The sequence below is a fragment of the Lycium ferocissimum genome, chromosome 2 (assembly GCF_029784015.1).
Source record: "Lycium ferocissimum isolate CSIRO_LF1 chromosome 2, AGI_CSIRO_Lferr_CH_V1, whole genome shotgun sequence".
NCBI classification, from domain to species: Eukaryota; Viridiplantae; Streptophyta; class Magnoliopsida; order Solanales; family Solanaceae; genus Lycium; species Lycium ferocissimum.
This window is the reverse complement of record NC_081343.1, coordinates 67,033,802-67,053,661: the sequence shown is the minus strand read 5'-3', so window position 1 is coordinate 67,053,661 and position 19,860 is coordinate 67,033,802. Positions and strand designations below refer to the sequence as shown.

Here is a 19,860-nt window from a genome sequence, read left to right as displayed (position 1 = left end):
TTAATCATACCCCTATAAAGTTATTTTTATTTTTAGTTTATATATTTCAAGGTCGAACATCTTATACTAGCACCTAGACACATGTGTTGCATGTGTATCTCATGCTAATTACTACAAACATTTTAAAAAGATACAAAACATGAGGTGTGATGAGTTAAAACTAAATTTGAAGGAACAACCATATAAGCTCAAATTGATGAACAATGAATATATTCAACCGATTTAATAGTTGAACGTAAGATGGTTAGATATCGTTTGAACACCTAAATTTAATATTATGTAAATATGATTGTCATACCAATACTCAACATGCAAATTTTTTGCTTTCTTTTTGTTTTTATGAAATATTGTTTATATGTGAAAATGAGCATCGTCGGCTATAATTGTAAATACTTTGGGGTCGTTCGGTAGGTAGCCAAAATTATTCCGGGATTAAGTTGGGATGCATTTTATACCTTATTTGGTATAAGGTATAAATTTATCCCAGAATAAATTTATACCTTCTACCAAATATGATATAAAAAATTAGTGCTGGGATATCCCAGCTTATACCATGCACCAAACATGTATAGAAGTTGTTAGCTTGTCTTTAAGAAAACGTTGCTTTCTTCCTTTTACAGCTGTATACATTGCAAGAGTTTTTTTTTTTTTTTTTGGGTTTAATTTCAAGAGGTTGTTATCCAATAAAACTTGTATATTGTAGAAGTTATACAGAAATTTACATATGTTTTTCTTAGGATGGCTAGTATATCATTATCAATTCCATAGTTATTGAAAAATCAAAAAGTTTTATTGATATATTGTAGTTGCACGTATAAGGACCTTTTGTCTGATTCAAAATTATAACACTTTTCATTTATAAATTTCACAAAAAAGTTATTAGTTGAATCATATATATATATAAAAGCAGGCCATAGGCCCGCTGACGTGGCACGCCTCAAAAGCTTAGAAAGACATTTATCTTTTTTGTCATTTTTTTGCCTTTTACTATATTTTTAAAATTAACATATTAAATTTACATCCTTTCATAACTAATGAACCGTTGCCTTAACTTACATAATGGAAAGGCATATAATGAAACAGTTACCTGTTTGAAACTAATTGTGCTCACCAAAATTTAACAGATGCCCGAACGTCACTTTCCCTGCCAAAATAGAATGGACACTTCAGGTTTTAACCCAAACATCCCATGATTTGTTTACTCCTCTTAGCTTGACCCTTCATTACCCCATGAACTCTCCCCTTCTCAACAGATTTACAGTTTTTATTGTTCCATTTTCATTCTTTGTTTTTGTTTGGTTCTGAAATTATTCATGTGATACTGAATATTTTACCACCAAGTTAAGTACTTTTACCTTTTAAAATTTTGAGATAATTTACAGGGTTCAACTTCAGATTTTGGATACCCAAGGTAAATGCACAAATAACCCTTCTACTTTTAGTCTTAGTCCAATGATTTGACGTTCATTATCATGTTGTAGGCTTTAGCGAAAATATTATCTAGAATTCAGTTTATGAACAAGTAACTTTCTCTTGCAAACCGAAAGTATTTTTTGAAGGTTCAACTTCAAATTTTGGATCCCCAAGATAAATGCACAATGATCATTTCTACTTTTAATGTTACTTCAATGATTTGGCGTTCATTTTTATGTTGTAGGCTTTAAAGAAAAAATTATCTAGACTTCAGTTTATCAACAAGTAACTTTCTCTAAAATTTAAAAGTCTTTCGGAAGGTTTAACTTCATATTTCTATTACCCTAGGCAAATGCAGAAAGATCCTCTCTACTTCTAGTCTTAGTCCAATGATTTCATTTCCATGTTGTAGGCTTTAGCGAAAAGTTTATCTAGAATTGAGTTTATCAACGAGTAACTTTCTCTTGCAAACTGAAATGCAGTTCGTGAAGACCATAGACTACGGAGAGGCTGGAGGTCATCCATCTTAAAAGTTGAGCCAAGAAATACACACATTCAATTAGCCAATTAAAAGGTAATTAACGAGGCATTAATCTATAGATGCACTGAAAGTTTGTCGATGTTTCTAAGTTGACATGTAATGTGATAATTCAAGAAAATAGCATGCTACAGCAGGCTATATGATATTTATAGAGCAAATTTTTTTACACTATATGATCACGTCAATTTAAAAATCTATTAAAAGAAGTCGAAACATCACTTATTACATCACTAACTTCAATAATATTTTGGTTCAGAGCAAAAAAACCATTTGTTGAGAATTATTTGAATTATTAGTTCTTTTTAGACGGTAAGTTTGGTGATTATTTCAACCACCAACAATGTTGTAGTTTGTTTGGTAATTTGAGGTGTTAAGATTTTTGCTTGTGTTGGTAGATGATTAAAAACTCATCCATTATTTTAAAACGGATTCAATGTATGTTAGACGAGAACTCGTATCCTTTATTTTTAAAAAGGATTCAGTGTAGGAATCTAAAAGAATACATATATTCTTGCATCGAAAATAAAATTGTTAGATTAGATGGTAATTATTTTCTTATTTTTAGGTTTAAAGGAAATTAATTTTTGTTCCTTCTCTTCTCAATTTAATTTGTTAACTAATGCTTTTATAATTTTAAAAAGTTCTATAGCATGTGATCAATTGTTAGATAATAATCATTCTTTTTTACTTGTAGAATTTTAATGATAATATTACTTTTTGTTGATGCGCTTAACTTAAATTTATTATTAACTGTCATTTTATAATTTTCAAATGTTATGCGGACACTTACGAATTTTTCTTCCTTTAATTTATGTCATCATATCTAAGGTAATAATAACATTCTTTTATAAAAACATGCTTTGGATGGGCTACAACCGATAATACTTTAAATTTTTTCTATGTAATAAGTAATTTTGATTTTTTAATTGTTAATAGTTCTTGGAATTTATTAATAGATAAAACTTAAATATACTTCATTGATAATGTATAATAAATTGATAATATATAATAAACTATATTCCCTCCGTTTCAATTTATGTGAACTCATTTGACTAGGTCCGAAATTTAAGAAAGAAGAGAAGACTTTTACACTTGTGGTGTTAAATGAGTCATATATATTTGGTGTGACTATAAATAATTGTATAAAAGTATATTGTTTCTAAACATATAAAGGGATCATTTCTTTTGGTTTTAATAAAAAATAGGTTCACATAAATCGAAATGGACATAGTACACATTATACAAAAGTATGCAAATAATATGAATTTACTCAAAAAATATGAAGGTATCCAACCAAATGAGCAATTGTTTATTTGGTCTTTTCTTATTTTTGAGGAATGTTATTTGATTGCAGAAAAGCTTTGGCAAGATTTGTTGGCCCCCCACATAATTCAAGATAAATTTAAGCTGAGAAGTTCACATTTTCCTTGGTATTATTTCTACATTCAAATAACTTCGAGGAGTTTTCGGTATTAAAATCACATATTCTTTTTGTTAACCATATTACTATGTCTCATGAAAGTGTTTGTATGAGAGATGCATGTATCAACTGCAAGCTTTAATTATGTCATTTATTCTCAGGCCATTTTCTTTTATTCAATAGTTAAGAGGGCAATAGATTTTATTCCTGCCTAGAATAATAGTTCTTTCCTAAACTTATAAATTGAAAATTTAGGCCTCCAATAGTGCAAAATGAGTAACTCCATAAATACTTAAGATGGTGGTTTTTACTCATAGTCCTGTCTCTTTTTCTATCAGAATTATAATAATATTGAAGATGCATTTTCTAAATTAAAGATAGAGCTCTGTTTTAGAAGAGTAAATCACGAATATTTACTATATGCAATCTATTTGTTTTCTTTTTCTTAGTACTCTGCCTTCCTTATTTTTTTTCCCTTCATTTTTAATTTTGTTATTAGCCAAAGAACTGAACTAATGCTACGATTACTGGAAGGGTGAAGATTCTCGAAAGAAGATTGTGCCTAGCAATTTCCTTGCAAGATAATTATTAACTTAGTTTTAGTCAAAATTCTTCTAAATCGTTTATGGTGTGACTTATTTAAACTTAGATTAATTTTAATGGATAATAATTCAGAAAACTTTAACACCATGAACTTGAAAAAATAATTAGTATATTGTATGCATATTAACAATTCTATACTTTTCGTGTACAAAAAGATAACGAAAACGATGATTAATTATTTCATGAAATATCAATCAGCATTGAGAAGATAATTATATTACTAAATAAATGTGGCGCTTCAGAACAAGATATGTAAATGGCAAAATTGATCGAACATCAAGACTTTTTAATTATTCATTATATATTAACGGTTCTTAAAATATGTAATAATACCAATCATTCAAATTTTGTTGAAATGTTCTTAATATCTTTTGTATTACCGAAATTTATCTTAAGCTTATTAAGATTACTTATGACCGCGCGAAGCGCGGGTAGATCATCTAGTTGTATAATAAAATATAACATGATCATCATATCCCAAATGTAACATCCATTAGGCACTCAGTACAAATTAGCTTTTTAAAACAGATATAACCAAAAAGTTAAAGTAATCAGACAACTTCTTAAATGACCAACTTTCATTATATTTTCCAATCCACACTCACACAGCATTAGTTCAAGTAAAAAATTAATGAGAAGTAAATTTACTTTTACTTAGGCTAATTTGGTCGTTCCTTTTGATTTTTGAAGGATAATTTATTAAATTACTTTTATATATAGCATCAATAAATTATGAACATGAATTATGATGATGATCTTCCACGAATTAGCAAACACAATAACGGATGTTATATATGTTCAAGTAATTAATGTAGCTTTATGAAGGTAGGAGAATCCTTCTATATAGCCATTCTGTTGCTCAATGAAACGGATGTTATATATGTTCAAGTAATTAATGTAGCTTTATGTAGGTAGGAGAATCCTTCTATATAGCCATTCTGTTGCTCAATATATACTTATATATAGTAGAGCATTCATTAGAGAATTGTGATAAACATGTGTTAGAGTCGAAATTGTAAAATAAATTCTCTTAATTGTTTAATCGATTCTTAGAGTGAATATTAATTGGATTTACTGCATACATGCATGATGCATCGAATATACATTTCCTTTGTACTAATAAATCTTTACGACTCAAAATGATTGCTTTATGGGATCAATTTTTCCTTATCTGCAGGAGCAATTTTAGGGGTAAAAAATGGAGCACGTGAACACATAGTCTCTCCGTAAAACTAGGTATTTTATGTATATATTTTCTAAAATTAGTATAATACTAACTGTTGGAACACATACCACAAAAATGCTAAATGGTGCACTTGGTTGAAAGTTGAGTTATATAGCTAGAGGCTTAGGGATCAAGCTCCACTTAATATATATTTTTTCCTTTTTCTTTTTTGTGGTGAACCCATGTTGCAGAAATCTTAGATTCGCCTCTGCTTATCTGGTCTAAGTCGTAAAAAATGAAGATGATAATGTTTGTTCAAGAGTTTTGCATATTATTAAACAGCTCATTTACCATTTAACAGAAAATCATGAGGAAGACCTAAGACCTTATTTTGTACATATTTCCAGATTTGCTCTTTTTTTTTCCTTTAGTGGGCACAACAACTTTTGGGTTTGGTGAGATGAGAATCCCTCGAACTTGTACTATTGGAATTTGGACCACTAATCACATGCGTAAAATAGGCCGAATCAATCGCACTAATCAAAGGAAGGACCCTTTCTTAAAATAGTGCGACAATTAGGGGTGTACAAAGTAAACCGACAAACCGCACCAAACCAATAAACCGAGAAAAAAACCCGACTAGTGGTTTGGTTTGACTTGGTTTGGTGTTGAAAAAAAAACCCGACCATAATTGATTTAATTTGGTTTTAGCTAAAAAAAGTCAAATCGAACCAAACCAACCCGACATTATATGTATTCAATTTTTAAAATATTTTATACATAAAAATATTCATTTGTAATGTAATTTATAAATATTTCTTAAATTTTTTCGTAGTTTTATTTATTTATTATCATATTATTCAAGCTTGAACTTAGAATTTTGAATGTGAATAAGTTTTATATATATGGATGTTAGTAACTCATATAAAGTCCAAATCAAAACCAACTCAACACTAATACTAACAAAAGAAATTCAATTTACCACTAGGAATGACAATAATGTTGGATGTCTATTCTTTAGTTTTGCATAATTGGTTTAGAGAGTGAAGATACATAACTTAAGTTTTTTAATCTTGTCACGTAATTAATACTACTTATTAGCCGTACTCATTTTAGCATGACTTATTATTTTTAGATTATGGTCATTTTCTTTATGGCTTATTAATTAGCAATATTTATTTTAACCGATCAATGTCATTACTCTTCTCACATTTTGTGTTATTTTCTTATAAAACACCTTAATTACATAGTTGTATCTTGGTAGGACTAAAGAAATATTTGAAGTAAAAGTTATATGTTTTGTATCAAGACTATTTCGAAAAAAACCCAAATAACCCGAGAAAATCCAAGGTTGAAAAACCCGAATTATATTGGTTTGGTTTGGTGTATAAATTTAAAAACCCGACGCAATTGGTTTGGTTTGGTGTTTAAAAAACCCGAACCAACCCGGTCCATGTACACCCCTAGCGACAATGATTACTACATGGTTGGTTCTACTTAATAACCTAACTATTGATATCTTAAAATTTAAATTTGGCTATTAGTACTCACATTAGTTTGGAAAATAATTACTTAATGATAAGGAAAAAATTGAAAAGAGTAATTAATTCTTCTCGATTTACTAAAGTGAACAAGTAAAATAGAAAATTTATATATTATATACTTGACAAATAAAAAGAAAACGGATATGCTCTTGTATTACATGGTTGAGGACTACTTTTTATAAATATGCATGATGTTTATATAAAAAGATACTCCTCCTTTATTCTTTAAACAAAAAACTTATTTAATTTTAATTTGTATATGTGAAGACGTAGCATTTCTGAAGAGAAGTGTTATCAGAAAGCACAATATTGTTGGTGAGAGAATCCTTATATTTAGCCAGTTCTTTTAGTCATTTTAATCTTGTAGAAGAGTATATCCATAAGTTCATAAAAGCTAGCTCATCCGCATTTTGAGAGGAACAGATCTGGTACTTTCTTAATTCTAGTTAATAAAAAGTAATTTGAACTTTGAAGGAGAAACTGTCTATCCCAGTCAAAGCGCATCCGAGTATTTATAAGTTTGTAATTCTATCTCACCTCCCTTTAAGCGGAATAAATTCACTAATTTCTTGATTCAAGTCAATAAAAAAGATGTTGAACTCGGAAGGAGAAATTGTCATCCCAATCAAACCACTTGGGAGTTTTAGGGGAGAATTGTGATAATCCTTTCTACTAACGTACCAAATTTATACAAAAGTACTTAATTAGAACGTTACGTTAAGCTATATTTATTGCAAAATTGTTAGTAAAAAGAATTGCTTATTAAACTGACCCAAGCACTTAAATGTTCTTCTGTTTCCTTAATCTGATAGTTAATGTGATTCAAAGTCTCCTCTTGCATGTTACACGCTATCCCAAAAACTTCAATCCTCGTCAACAACACATATGACGCTTCAATCCGAGTCAACAACACATATGACATACATATTGATGTCGGCTAACGGATGCGTTTAATATACTTAATTTGAGAGGAGGTATACACCGACTTTCTCAAAGCTTTTCTTCGTTCAATTGTACAAAGTCAATATGTTTCCCTAATTAAAATAATGCAACAACTTGCACAGTCTTAAATAGAGAAAAAATGGTGGACACGTCAGTAATTAGTGGCAGAATATAGAATATTCTTATTTGACGAGAAAAATATACCGAGTTTCCTAAAGTTGTCTTCGTCAATAATCAAAGTCAAGATAATTTTCTAATCAAAACACAACAGGATGCAGTGACGCACATTCTTACATTCTAGAAAAATAAGAAATAGTTGACGCAAAAAGTCAGTAATTACCAAAAAGAAAAGACAATAAAAGAATAAGATGAGGAGGAGGAAAAGAAGTTCTTTTGACTTGTTTAAAAGGATTTGAAGTAAGAATATTATGGATTTAGGATTGTAATAAAATAATAATTAATATATTCTTGATTGTGAATCTCGTTCTGATCCTCCAATAGCTGTTTAGTTGATAAATATATGATGAAAGAGTGCACTTATAATTTCTTTTGAAAAGTCGATGACAGAAACGTTTTCAACGATTAATTCTATTCCAAGATAAAATCTCAAGAAAAAAGTTACCATATAGTTGACTTGTACGTATTTAATTTCTTTTGAATATTTCAAGAGAACATTAACCAGATAATTTGACATAATCACAAAGCCAGAGATATTGCTCACTCTGTTAAGCAACATTACAGGACATTTTTCTTGGAAGTTTCTAATTTTCCTCGAAGGAAGAGTGAATTACGAAATATTCAAAATAATTAATTGCATTTGATCAAAGGGGTGAAAACAAAATATAATAGTATTTTTAAAATCTTTAAAACTTCCGATGTACGATGTTTAAAACGTGGAATGATAGAATCAGTATTGGTAGTTGGCATACCTAGCGCATTTAAATCACAACAATAATGCCCTCTCACCTGCCAAAAGAAAAGAAAAGAAAAGAAAAGAAACGAAAAAGGGTAAAGGGTCAAAAATGCCCCCTCTACTTTGAGAAAAGGGCTAAAAATATCCTCCGACCTAAATTTGAGTCAAAAATACTCCTCCCGTCATTAAAGTTTTCAAATATACCCCGGTCTTAACAGAAATCCGCAACATAACTCAATTTTATTTTTAAACCCTCTTCATTTAAAATCGACCCAACTAAATAAAAAACATATATGGGTTGCCCGCTCCTGTGCCTAGTCGCTTCAGATGTAAAACCCGGGAATAAATTGGTCGCATATGAGTTTTTTATGTAGTTGGGTCGGTTTTAAATGGAACGGCTTTGAAAATGAAATGGGGTTATGTTGCGGATTTCCATTAAGACATGGATATATTTGAAAACTTTAATGACAGAAAGAATACTTGTGGCCCAAAATTAGTTCGGAGAATATTTTTAGCCCTTTTCCCAAGATAGAAGGGCATTTTTGACTCTTTTCCCTTTTTCTTTTCTTTTCTTTTGGCAGGTGAGAGGGCATTATTGTTGTGATTTAAATGCGCTAGTTAGTTTAGAACATGCGGTATGATGTAAGATATGAAATAATTAAGCATTTCCTCCTTATATCCCACCAATAATAGATTATGCAAGAAGATCCTAAATGATTAGCAACTAGCAAGAAGTGGAAATATATATATTAATCCGCCACCATCTTTATATATGTCCACCAATAATAAATTATGCAAGAAGAGCCTAATTAATTAGCAACTTGCAAGAAGTGGAAAAACATATACTCCTTTTAATCATGTCACCATTCACCGTCTAAAGCAAGTAGCATTATATATCACTCCTCCTCGAATTTCTTGTCTATCAGAAACCTTTAATCTTTATCTTTCATAATCATCTCTCCTTAATCTGTCCCAACCAGTCATCAAATTAATTTGCCTATATATAACAAATTAATTTATACTTAACAAAGTTTGAGAATTTGAGCTTTTGAATTCTTTTATTCCAAACTTTCATCCTAATTAAACACTCCACGTTGTATTGAAGTTTAGACTTTATAATAACTATGTATATATACATGTTAAGGAGAAATATTTACGAAACGTCGATAGCCCTTATTTACAAAACATAACGATATATTACAAAACATGACGGATTTTCATATATTTTTCGTTTTTTTATTTTTTTTTCCAGAAAATATATATATTTTTTATAAAAAAAATAATATTTTTTTAAAAAATAATTTTTATATATATTTTTTAAATATTAATTTTTTTTTTTTTTGCTCAATGGCTTAAAAAATTACCTCATATTTCTATGTATGAAAGTTGTATGAAATGTGTATGTGTGAGCAAAAATTTTAATATAATTTTCATATACAAAATTTTGAGCGTCCTGAATATTGTATGAAAATCAATGTTGTTGTAGTTGTATTAATTTTACGTAAATCTAACATGAACTTTATACATGAAAATGTGGGAAATTTTAAGACATGAGCAAGATACAAATTTCATATTGTTTTCATACACACAATTTTGAGCGGATTTTTTAAGCCTTGAACGAGATATACACAAACATTTTTCATACACTAAATTTTGAGCAAACTTTTTAAGTCTTGAGCGAGATATACACATTTCATACAACTTTCATACATAAGTTTTTAGCAAAAAATAATATTAATTTTTTTTAAAAAAAAATAATATTTTTTTAAAAAAAATAAAAAATATTTTTTAAAAAAATGATTTTTAAAAAATAAAAAATAATTTAATTTTTTTTTTTTTAAAATATAAAGCATGTTTTGTATAGGATTTGTAATGTTATGTTTTGTAAATATAAAACTATCGTCACGTTTCGTAAATATTTCTCCTTAAGATGTATATATATGTCAAAGACCCTTATAGAATAACCCACCCTCCATACACCCCGTCTGGCCCATCTCACTCACTTAATCGGTCACGGTTTATGATGGGCCCTTCTATTTTTAAAAAGCCCAGAAAAATAAACTGGGCTCAAATTGGTCCTGTTTAGAATCATACGGGCCCAGGCTTAAGGGGCTAGATTGATCTCAGCCCGGCACAGATGAGTTGAAAAATGAGCTCTTGGTCTATTAGTTAGCCCATCGACTAACTAGCTAACAAAGATATATAAGTTCGGGCAATTTGCAGGATTGCACTTTGCTAGAGGTGGTCTTTAATTTTTACCCCGCAAAATGGTGGTCTTTAAAATTTGCCCTTCAGGCAGAATTTACATGCAAATTCTGCCTGAAGTCCCAAATTTGCATGGGCAGATTTGCAAAAATTCTGCAAAATTCTTCCTAGTGAAATTTTGGCTTGCGATTTTTTTTTTTTTTTTTAACTGAGCTGGGGTTCGAACCCACATCCTCAGGGTGTTAGGCGAAGGGCAATACTTAAAGACCACCAATTTGAAGGGCAAAAATTAAAGACCACCCCAAATGAAGGGCAATCCGTGCAAAAAAAAAAAAAAGTGTAAGTTCCAATGTACAAGCCTTTAAAGGTGAAAAAAGGCATTTGCTAGCTAAATATACAAAATATACACTGTAATGTATCAAATATGTATATTATAAATTGGTGGACGGTTACTTATGTCAAAAAAAAAAAAAAATATACAAATGGGTGAGCCAAGACTTGCTCTTATGTGTAAGTCCAGGTGTAAGTTTGCGTGGTTTAAGAAATAGAGCCAATATAAATCCAAATTAAATGGCGGTCCAAGTGAAGTGTCATTAGTAAATAAAGGTAAATATGACATGAAAGTGTAACATCGACTTTAGTTGTCGATACAATAAAGTTGATTTAAGGTAAATTTGAATATTTACTTTTATACTAAGAGAGCGTAAAATATAAAATCATATATGTTGTACTCAAATCCTTTAATTGTGGTGGGGGCAAATATAACACGTAGCTACTATGTGAATACGAAAAGCCGAAAACTCATACCTACTTTTAATCAGCGAATTTTCTGGAGTAAGTTGCAACTTTAGTGTGTGAGCACTGGATGGTGCATAAAGATGGCTATTATTACCCAGTTTAAGCTAAAACTGGTGCCCCACTCCATCGGTTCCAGTGTAATTTGCTTTATTTATCCGGACAAAAACAAAAGATACAAAGTTTGCTTTATCCACGGTTCGTAGAAATTTGAACAAAAGGCCCCTACAGAGCTGCCCGTTAGGACAATTAAAGGGCGGAAGTAGAAGTCCATATACAGGTTTGGTTGAGAATTTTTATTTAGGTACTTCGTTTAATTTTAAAAATTCATTAAATATGTATACATTAATATTTACTATTCAATTATTAGCATTTGAAGTCATGCTATAAAATTCAAAACTTATAAAGTTGGAATCGAGGCTCCCCTCTGAGGACACTATTTTCATAATGAATCATCAGAGAAAAAACAGTATCGTGTAAAGTAAGTGGAGATTGAGGTATGAGAGTTGCCAATTATTGTTTTGTTTGCTTACTCTTTTTTTTTTTGGTGCTTAGTTTCGTTTATTTCTTTAAGAACTTTGTAAGTGCTCGTCTTTTCGTTCGTAGATGTTATCACTTTAAATTACATCGTTCTTTATCCCACTTTGGCTGAATCTTTAGTGTACAGTGTAGTAGTATATTATACTTAATTCCTAACCTTTTCAACAGATTATCATGACTGAACTTTATATCTTATCAGTATGTAAGAGTCATTAAGTAATAGAAGCATTCTGTATATTCCTTCTCTCATAAGAAAACATTATAATATCATAGTATAAATAACTCCCAGGCCTAAATCAACTACATCAAACACTGACACAAAAATTAGCAAAGATGTTTGCCACAGCGCCACGTTCTCTATACCGTAACTTCCCAAAAGCACTTACAAAATATCCTACAAATCCACCAACAATTACAGGGTACTTAGTACTAACTGATGAAGAATCGGAAGAAATGGATACTTTTTGCTGGGGTATGTGCAAGCATAGTAGTATCAGTAAGCTCCCATTTCCTCAAGATAGAGTCATGAAAGTCGTTCAAAATCCAGAGTTTGGTGAGCCTAGTGTTCATAAAGTTTGGTTCTTACCTGTTCTTGATCAACCTATCGCGTCCAGCCGCTACTATGTTATCAAAGCCAAAGGCAGACACAAAGGGTATGCAACTTAAATTTCTTATATCTATGCAAGGATCTAAGGATTTCAGTTATATGAACTTATCGTGTAAAGGTTTTTCACACTGTCAGTGACTTGAGTGAGCTTGACTTTCGAATGATAATTGCTATGTTAGAGTCAGCCTACTACATACAATAGTTATCTTATACTCTATTACCATGATCTTCTACTTTATTATAGGTCTGTCTCCAACAAATAAAAATATTTTTATTCCCATCCGGGAATCACTTCAGTCCAGCTTGAACTCGAGTGAAGGAAGGAAAGTGCCAAGGTCATAGCCGGCGGGCTAAGCCTTCTACTTAAAATTTATATCATAAAGCTAATTTCATGTTATCGTAAGACTTAGGTTAGGCTGACTACTGCAGGCTAGCTACTCCTAATAATTTAACACGTGATACCAAGCTAGTTATCATTTTATCATATTATCAATTAGTAATGCTTAAATTAGAAACTTATATATAATTCTCTTATAGTAAATAATATGCTTTTTGGACTGTTACCACGTAGAACTTACATACAAGATCTATACCATTCTTGTTTACTCCGCTATTTCGATTAATTCATGCAGGAGGGCCTATACATCTTGGAAAGAAGCAGATATGGACAGTTGTTGCTTTGACAATTCGATGAATGATCTAAAACCAAAGCCTTTTAATCATAAAGACCCCTATCAACAATTTGAGATTTGTCCATATGAATTTGGTTTCTATGCTAAATCTGTAGCCTATGATGGGGTTCCTCCAAAATTCCTCAGGAAAAAAGGTTGGCACGTTAATAGTATCCATTCACTTAAAGTCAATTTGAAAGAAGCTGAAGGCCTCCAATTATCCATTCATCCATCAGATTCAGATACCCCTGAATTAAATATTCCACCTTCTTCCAAACGTTCAGTTCCAGTAATTATTGGCAAATGGTATTGTCCATGTGTGCTAGTAAAAGAGGGAAATATTAGAACTAAAGGACAGATGAACAAATCTTTGTTCTATGAAGTAACACTTAAGTGTTGGTGGGAGCAAATATTTTCTTGTGAGAATGAAAATAGAAGAAATAGAGCACACGTGGAGGTCGATGCACGTGTGAGAAAGTTGTTAACTTTAATCAGTGGGACTGAAGCTGTTAAAGATGAAGAAGGGAGTGGAAGGGTTGTTTGGTTTAGAGTGAGAGAGGAATTTAGAAATAAATGTATAGTGGAGAAAGTTGGTTTGAATAGTGCTGTTATTGATAAAATGAGATGGATACAAGAAAGAAGGGGATGGTTTGATGGAGGAGAAAGTGATGTAAGAGTGGAAGGTGTAGAAGAAATAGAAAGTGAGAATGGATATTGGAGAAAGTTTAGTTGTTATGTTTTGGTGGAGAGCTTTGTGTTTAGGAGAATGGATGGGAGTTTGTTAATCAACTTCAATTTCAAGAACACTCAGAAAATTGTGTGCCAGTGGGAATGAGGATATATGCAAGAACTAGTATGTTGAATATGTACATGTAAATGTGTTGCTGGCTTCTACTCCTATATGTATAGGCTTGTGTTTGTGTTCTTCTCGGCACTGTTGTCTCTGCTTAAGATGAATTAATAACAACTACAAAATGTCTCTTCTTTTATAACCATTGTAAAATTCAGTCTTCTTTTTATTATTGTTTTATCATGTTGTTGCTTGTCCACAAGATATGCATACAATAACAAATGAGGATTATCCGAGATCATATTCTGTGATATTAATATGGACAACATAATATAATAGTCCATTATCCGGGCAACAAGGAAAAGATCTTGAACATAATGAAACACCAAAAAGCTAACTTATGCGATAAGGATTTTACAAGATCATACCCTTTGCAGGAGAAGAGTAACCATAGTTTAGATGAACAAATGAGAGCCAATTAGACCATTCCGTGTAGCGTTTGAACTCTGTTCTACTTTACGGATTGTGATATTCAAAAGGGAACCCTCTTATTAGTCCCAAAATATTCAGAAATTATACTTCTGAAGAAGACCAGGTGACAGACCATTTTCTATCAAAGTCCCTTCCAAATAGTGAACTTCATCAATGCAACAATGTGTTTAAAAGAATGAATAAATATTATATTTACAATCGAGGAAGAAAAAAAAGGGGAGGGCATTAATGATCTATTTAACCAGCTAATACAACATGTATCATTAATAACCCATGTTTGCCAAGCCTAAACACTTGTATTCCAGATCTGCTAATGCCAAAGTCTCAGTGTATCAATTAACTAAAAGAAGAAAGGCCATTGTGTAAAGAAGTAAATTCAGAAATCCAAATCCCAGTTCACAGTAAGTCAACAATATTTCCAATTCCCATTATTTTGCTTGAAATAGTAAAGGCAATTACAAATTTCACAAATGAAAAGAAATAAAATAAAGTATATATGAATGAATTTGAGTATGCTACTTGTTTAAAATTCACCGGTAACTATTCTTGTGGTGAAAATCCAGTTTGTAGCCAAGTTTTGATTGCTACTCAACTGGAAATTTTGGTCTCTAAACAGATGATGTGCCAAATAAAATAAAATATTAAAACTCTTTGCTTTGTTAGCTGACTTGTTCTCCAATTAAATCCAAGCCAACTATAAGAAATGTTAAGCCTTGAAACAGCAAGTAATAGAAATGTATGCCCTGTGCAGATAACAGGCTTCTTGCAGCTGCAGTGAGCAAAAGAAAAGCAAGTGCTAATTCCTTCCTGTAGATTTTGTTTGCTTTCTTTTTCTTGGGGACCTCTTCATGTTCTTTTATTTTTCCGTATAGTTCTAGACCAGATTCGGATAGCCTTCTTGAAATTTTCTCTTCATTCATATTCTTTGATTCCCTCTCAGCAAATGCTAGTAAGTCCGATTCCGAAGATCTGCCTGATTTCTTGGTGACCACCCATTCATAGGAACTACCCAACTGAAATAGCCCCGAGACCATGGCGTTGAATTTTGTGACGGACATTGTGTTCTCGAATAGGAGGTATGGCATTAGGAAAGGGAAAGACTTTGGTGAAGGAAGGATGTTCAAAATGGACATGACGATAGGGACGTAACAGATCACCCAAGGAGGTAATTCGGCTTCTGGTATGAACATTGTTAGTGGAAGTATGATACAGAACAATGTGAATGAGTAAAAGGGTAATATCAGCTTCCTTAGAAGAAAGAAAAGGAATATCATGTTGGCCTTCTTCCAGACTGAGATCTGCAATGACAAATGCAAGAAAGTCAAGTATTAGTGTTTGGCAAGTGGAATTGAGAGTGCGAAGATAATTCTTACTCTGTTTGAATTTATTTATCTTACTTTCCTTTTTAGTCTGTTTAAAAAAGAATGCCTCTTCCCTAATTTGGCAACTATTTAATTTCAACATCTCACATGGCATGTTTAAGACCACAAGATTAAAGGTCATTTTGGTACATTACACATATCGACCACAAGATTCAAAAGTCTTTTTTACTTTCTAAAATTCCGTGCCAAGTCAAACTAAGACAAACAAATTGAAACGGAGGGAGTAGAACGCAATGCTAACCTTGGACTTGAGGATTGACGGAAGACATAGTCTGAAGAGTTGCATAGGACCAGAATGCCAACGGTGCTGCTGTTTTTTGTAAGCCTCATAGGATTCTGGTAACTCACAAAGGGCCCTTACATCGTTAACATATATAAATTTCCATCCATACAAGTGTGCTCTGACCGCAATATCCATATCCTCTACAGTTGTGCGTTCCAACCATCCACCAGACTCCTCCAAAGCCTTAATTCTCCAAACACCAGCTGTTCCATTGAAGCCAAAGAAATTGAGATAGTGACCGTTCACTTGCTGTTCCACCTCAAAATGGAAGCACAAGTTGATGTTCTGAAGCCTAGTAAGTAAGTTCTCATCCTGATTAACGAAGGTCCAGCGTGCTTGAACAAGTCCAACATCCGGTTTTCCCTACATAACAAAAATCCAAAAGACTTTTTAGCCTTGTAAAAGGATTAGCAATTGGCTATTCAGATTGAGTAATTGAACTAGTTTGTTTGTTACCTTAAAATGAGGTACAGTCAGTTTAAGGAAATCAGGATTTGGTTGGAAGTCGGCGTCAAAAATTGCAACAAATTCATAATCCTGAACATAGTCACAAGCCATTGCGGATTTAAGGTTGCCAGCTTTGTAACCAGTTCGGATGAACCGATGTCTGTAGATGATGTTGACACCTTTCTCTTTCCAGGATAAACATTCATTCCTGATCATTTGCTGCAGGACTTCATCATCTGAATCATCCAATACTTGTACCAACATTCGGTCTTTTGGCCAATCCAGCTGACAAACAGCTCCTATTGATTGCGCAAAAACCTTTTGAGTTCAAGAAAATTAAAAAGTCAGATTAAAATCTATAATTCATCAAGATCATTCAGAAAAGAAAAACAACACAAGCTTTAACTCCTAGGCAGATGCAGTGTAGTCCCAATTGATTCAACTGAACCAGGACGTTTATCACACAGTATAAGTAAGCGTTTGGCCAAATATTTTTCACTTCGTTTGGAATTTATGGAGGTGGAGTTGGAAAACAGGTTTGGAGCACTTTTTCAAATTTGGAGTTGGATTTGGAAATTTTATAACTAAACACTGATTTTGAAATAAACTGAAGAATTATTCCGAAAAAAGTGAATAATTCTCATGGCTAAACAGGTCATCAATATATGTATATATGAAAAATTGCTAAAAATTTCAACAAATACTAAGTTTTGAACCCCTAATTGCAAAAGTGCAATGATTTAAGTGGCGAGAACATAAATATTAAACCCATTAAATTTAAATCCCGGACCCGGTGGATCAAGAATATCGATTATCTCAACTTGCTCGGGGCGCATTGCTTCTCATTCTAGCTTAATAAAACAAGATAACTTCCCGGTCATCCGATGGGAGGTTGTAAGTAGAAAGGGGACAATGCAATTCAAGTTTCACATCTAAGCACAAAAAAAGAAGCTGATCACTAATAGGACTCCCAGAAACAAACTCTAGAAATTGCTGGACAAGGGTATATTCGTCACAATTCAGTTCATATGTTTGCCCATTTGAACTCATTTTATCCCTCAAAAGTTCCAAATCACAACTTCAAGACCCAAAGTCCTCAAGAATTCACCCAGCAAAAGATGTCAAAATGCCATAAATCCAATCTAAACTTGTAACCTAAATCACCAAATACTTAAATTCCACAAAAACCCAAAAGGAATGATCAGAAGAAAAACCCAATCTTTTTGAAATCTACTAAAACCTCACCAAAACAGAAATAACCCACCAAACAAGACACCCAAATTTAAATTATGTTGTCTTACCTCTTTTTCATTGCACATAGGAATCTGTACAAGAACCATGGGGAAATATGATCCACCCTCAGGATCACTTGCATCTTCATTGATAATTGGCTTGATCTTCCTTAACTTCATCCAGAAACATCCAAGACAAAGAACTAGTCGATCTACTGATTGAATTAGGAATAGCACAATGCAAAAAGAAGTAAGTGTGGCAAGTGTAGGTGCAATATAATCAGCTCTAAATGAAATCCAAGCCATATAAGTCCATTGCAAAAGACTTTGAACCTCCCAAGGATTCACCAGATTTAAATGCCACTGATTGAAATAAGCAAAGATTTCAATAAACAAAGCCGCCACTGAAATAGCAAGAAAAACTCTAATAAATCTGTACAACTTCCCCCTGTATTTTGGCTCTTCATCTCTTTCATCTGATAAAGCAATACGTTTCTTGACAGAAGCAAAAGTTGTAAACAAACTATTAGCCAACCATGGGATACATCCAAGTGTTCTTTGGGCTTTCAAAAGAAGGACTTTAGTGAATCTTTTGGGATTTGCAGCTTTATTTTTTTCCCTAAAAGCTGATGGTGAATTCAAATCATTGACTTCAACTAATGAAATGCTCTTTGGATTCTCTATGGTGACAACTACTGAGCTTGGTGCCATTATAGTCAACAAACTTCAGATGAAGAACTTACTTGAGGAAAATGGCAATAAATGAATATCAAGAACTCAATTATGAGTTATGACATTGAGACAGTGACATTGAGGGGAGTACAATTTGATCTGAAAAACTGGATCTTGAACAGAAAAGATATATGGCACAGGAATTTAGAGAGCAAAGAGGAGTTTCTTAAATGAGTTTTGAAGTCAAAGCAAAGAGAGAGAGATGAAGAATATGCTTTGTTAATTTTTGTGAGTAGAAGAAATAAAAGGAGGAGAAGATCAGGTGTCAGTGGAGACTGGCGTGGCACATGGAAGCTTCGGCTATAATTTAAATTGTTTTAATATGTCTGCTAATAAGCAATTATCACTAGTTAATATAGTGTGTAGTAGTAGTTGTTGTTGTTCAAGCGTAAGAGAAAGGAAAAATAACACACAATGAGGGACCAGTCAAAGATTAGTGAGTTCAAGGAAGGAAGACAATTTTAAGTTTATATAAGTAGTATAGTAAAGTAATATTTCGTCAACTAAAATAATATGGGAGAAGGAAGGGGTTCACCCAGATTCCTCTGGGCTGTCAATCAACAAAAAACAGGAGGAGTTTGCAAACAAAAAGTGACAGCCAATTACAGCCAAAATGCACAATGTTTAAATACAGTACTATTCAAGTCACATCACCCTCCCGCGGCTTCTCCATGACGTAGAAAAGTCTGAAATGGCCCTTGAAATGTTTATTAGAGTAGCTTTAGTCCTTGACGTTATCAAAATTGTGCACATTTCATATTTGTTCGATTTAAAACACATGGTTGAAATTATTATTGATGAAATTAGCTCGTGACAAGTATGTGAACTATTTAAACCATTAGGACGGGTTTTTCCGAATTCATTTTTCCTAATTCTTACCTCAAGCAAAAAAATTTAGCGACAAACTATGCTATTGTGGGTTTGAAGGTGACATATCCATTGATTGTTCGCTATTTCATAGGCGATTAGAAGTAAACGAATAATGAGTTCAATTGGCTTGAATATAATTTTTCTTATGTTACAAATTAGGAGAATGAATGCGAAGAAGTCTGTCCTAGTGCTTTTTCCAATTTAGACGAGTCACTTGCTTCTCACAAGCCAATTATTATGTGAAAAATAGCTACCGTCATGTGTTTTAAGTAT

The 19,860-nt window shown here is 32.2% G+C and overlaps 2 protein-coding genes across 2 annotated transcripts; one reads left to right on the top strand and one right to left on the bottom strand.

Moving 5' to 3' along the window:
- The first annotated feature begins 12,174 nt into the window (after positions 1-12,174).
- On the top strand, positions 12,175-14,289 carry LOC132046967 (uncharacterized). The gene is made up of 2 exons (XM_059437823.1): positions 12,175-12,734; positions 13,321-14,289. The coding sequence occupies exons 1-2, from the start codon at positions 12,415-12,417 to the stop codon at positions 14,192-14,194; spliced, it is 1,194 nt and encodes a 397-aa protein (XP_059293806.1). The 5' UTR covers positions 12,175-12,414; the 3' UTR covers positions 14,195-14,289.
- Positions 14,290-15,043: 754 nt separating this feature from the next.
- Positions 15,044-19,129, bottom strand: LOC132046966 (xyloglucan glycosyltransferase 4). The gene is made up of 4 exons (XM_059437822.1): positions 18,055-19,129; positions 16,763-17,071; positions 16,265-16,669; positions 15,044-15,939 (listed from the first exon to the last, which is right to left on the bottom strand). Exons 1-4 carry the CDS (start codon positions 18,694-18,696, stop codon positions 15,301-15,303), a joined length of 1,995 nt encoding a protein of 664 aa, XP_059293805.1. The 5' UTR covers positions 18,697-19,129; the 3' UTR covers positions 15,044-15,300.
- Between the last annotated feature and the right edge of the window lie 731 nt (positions 19,130-19,860).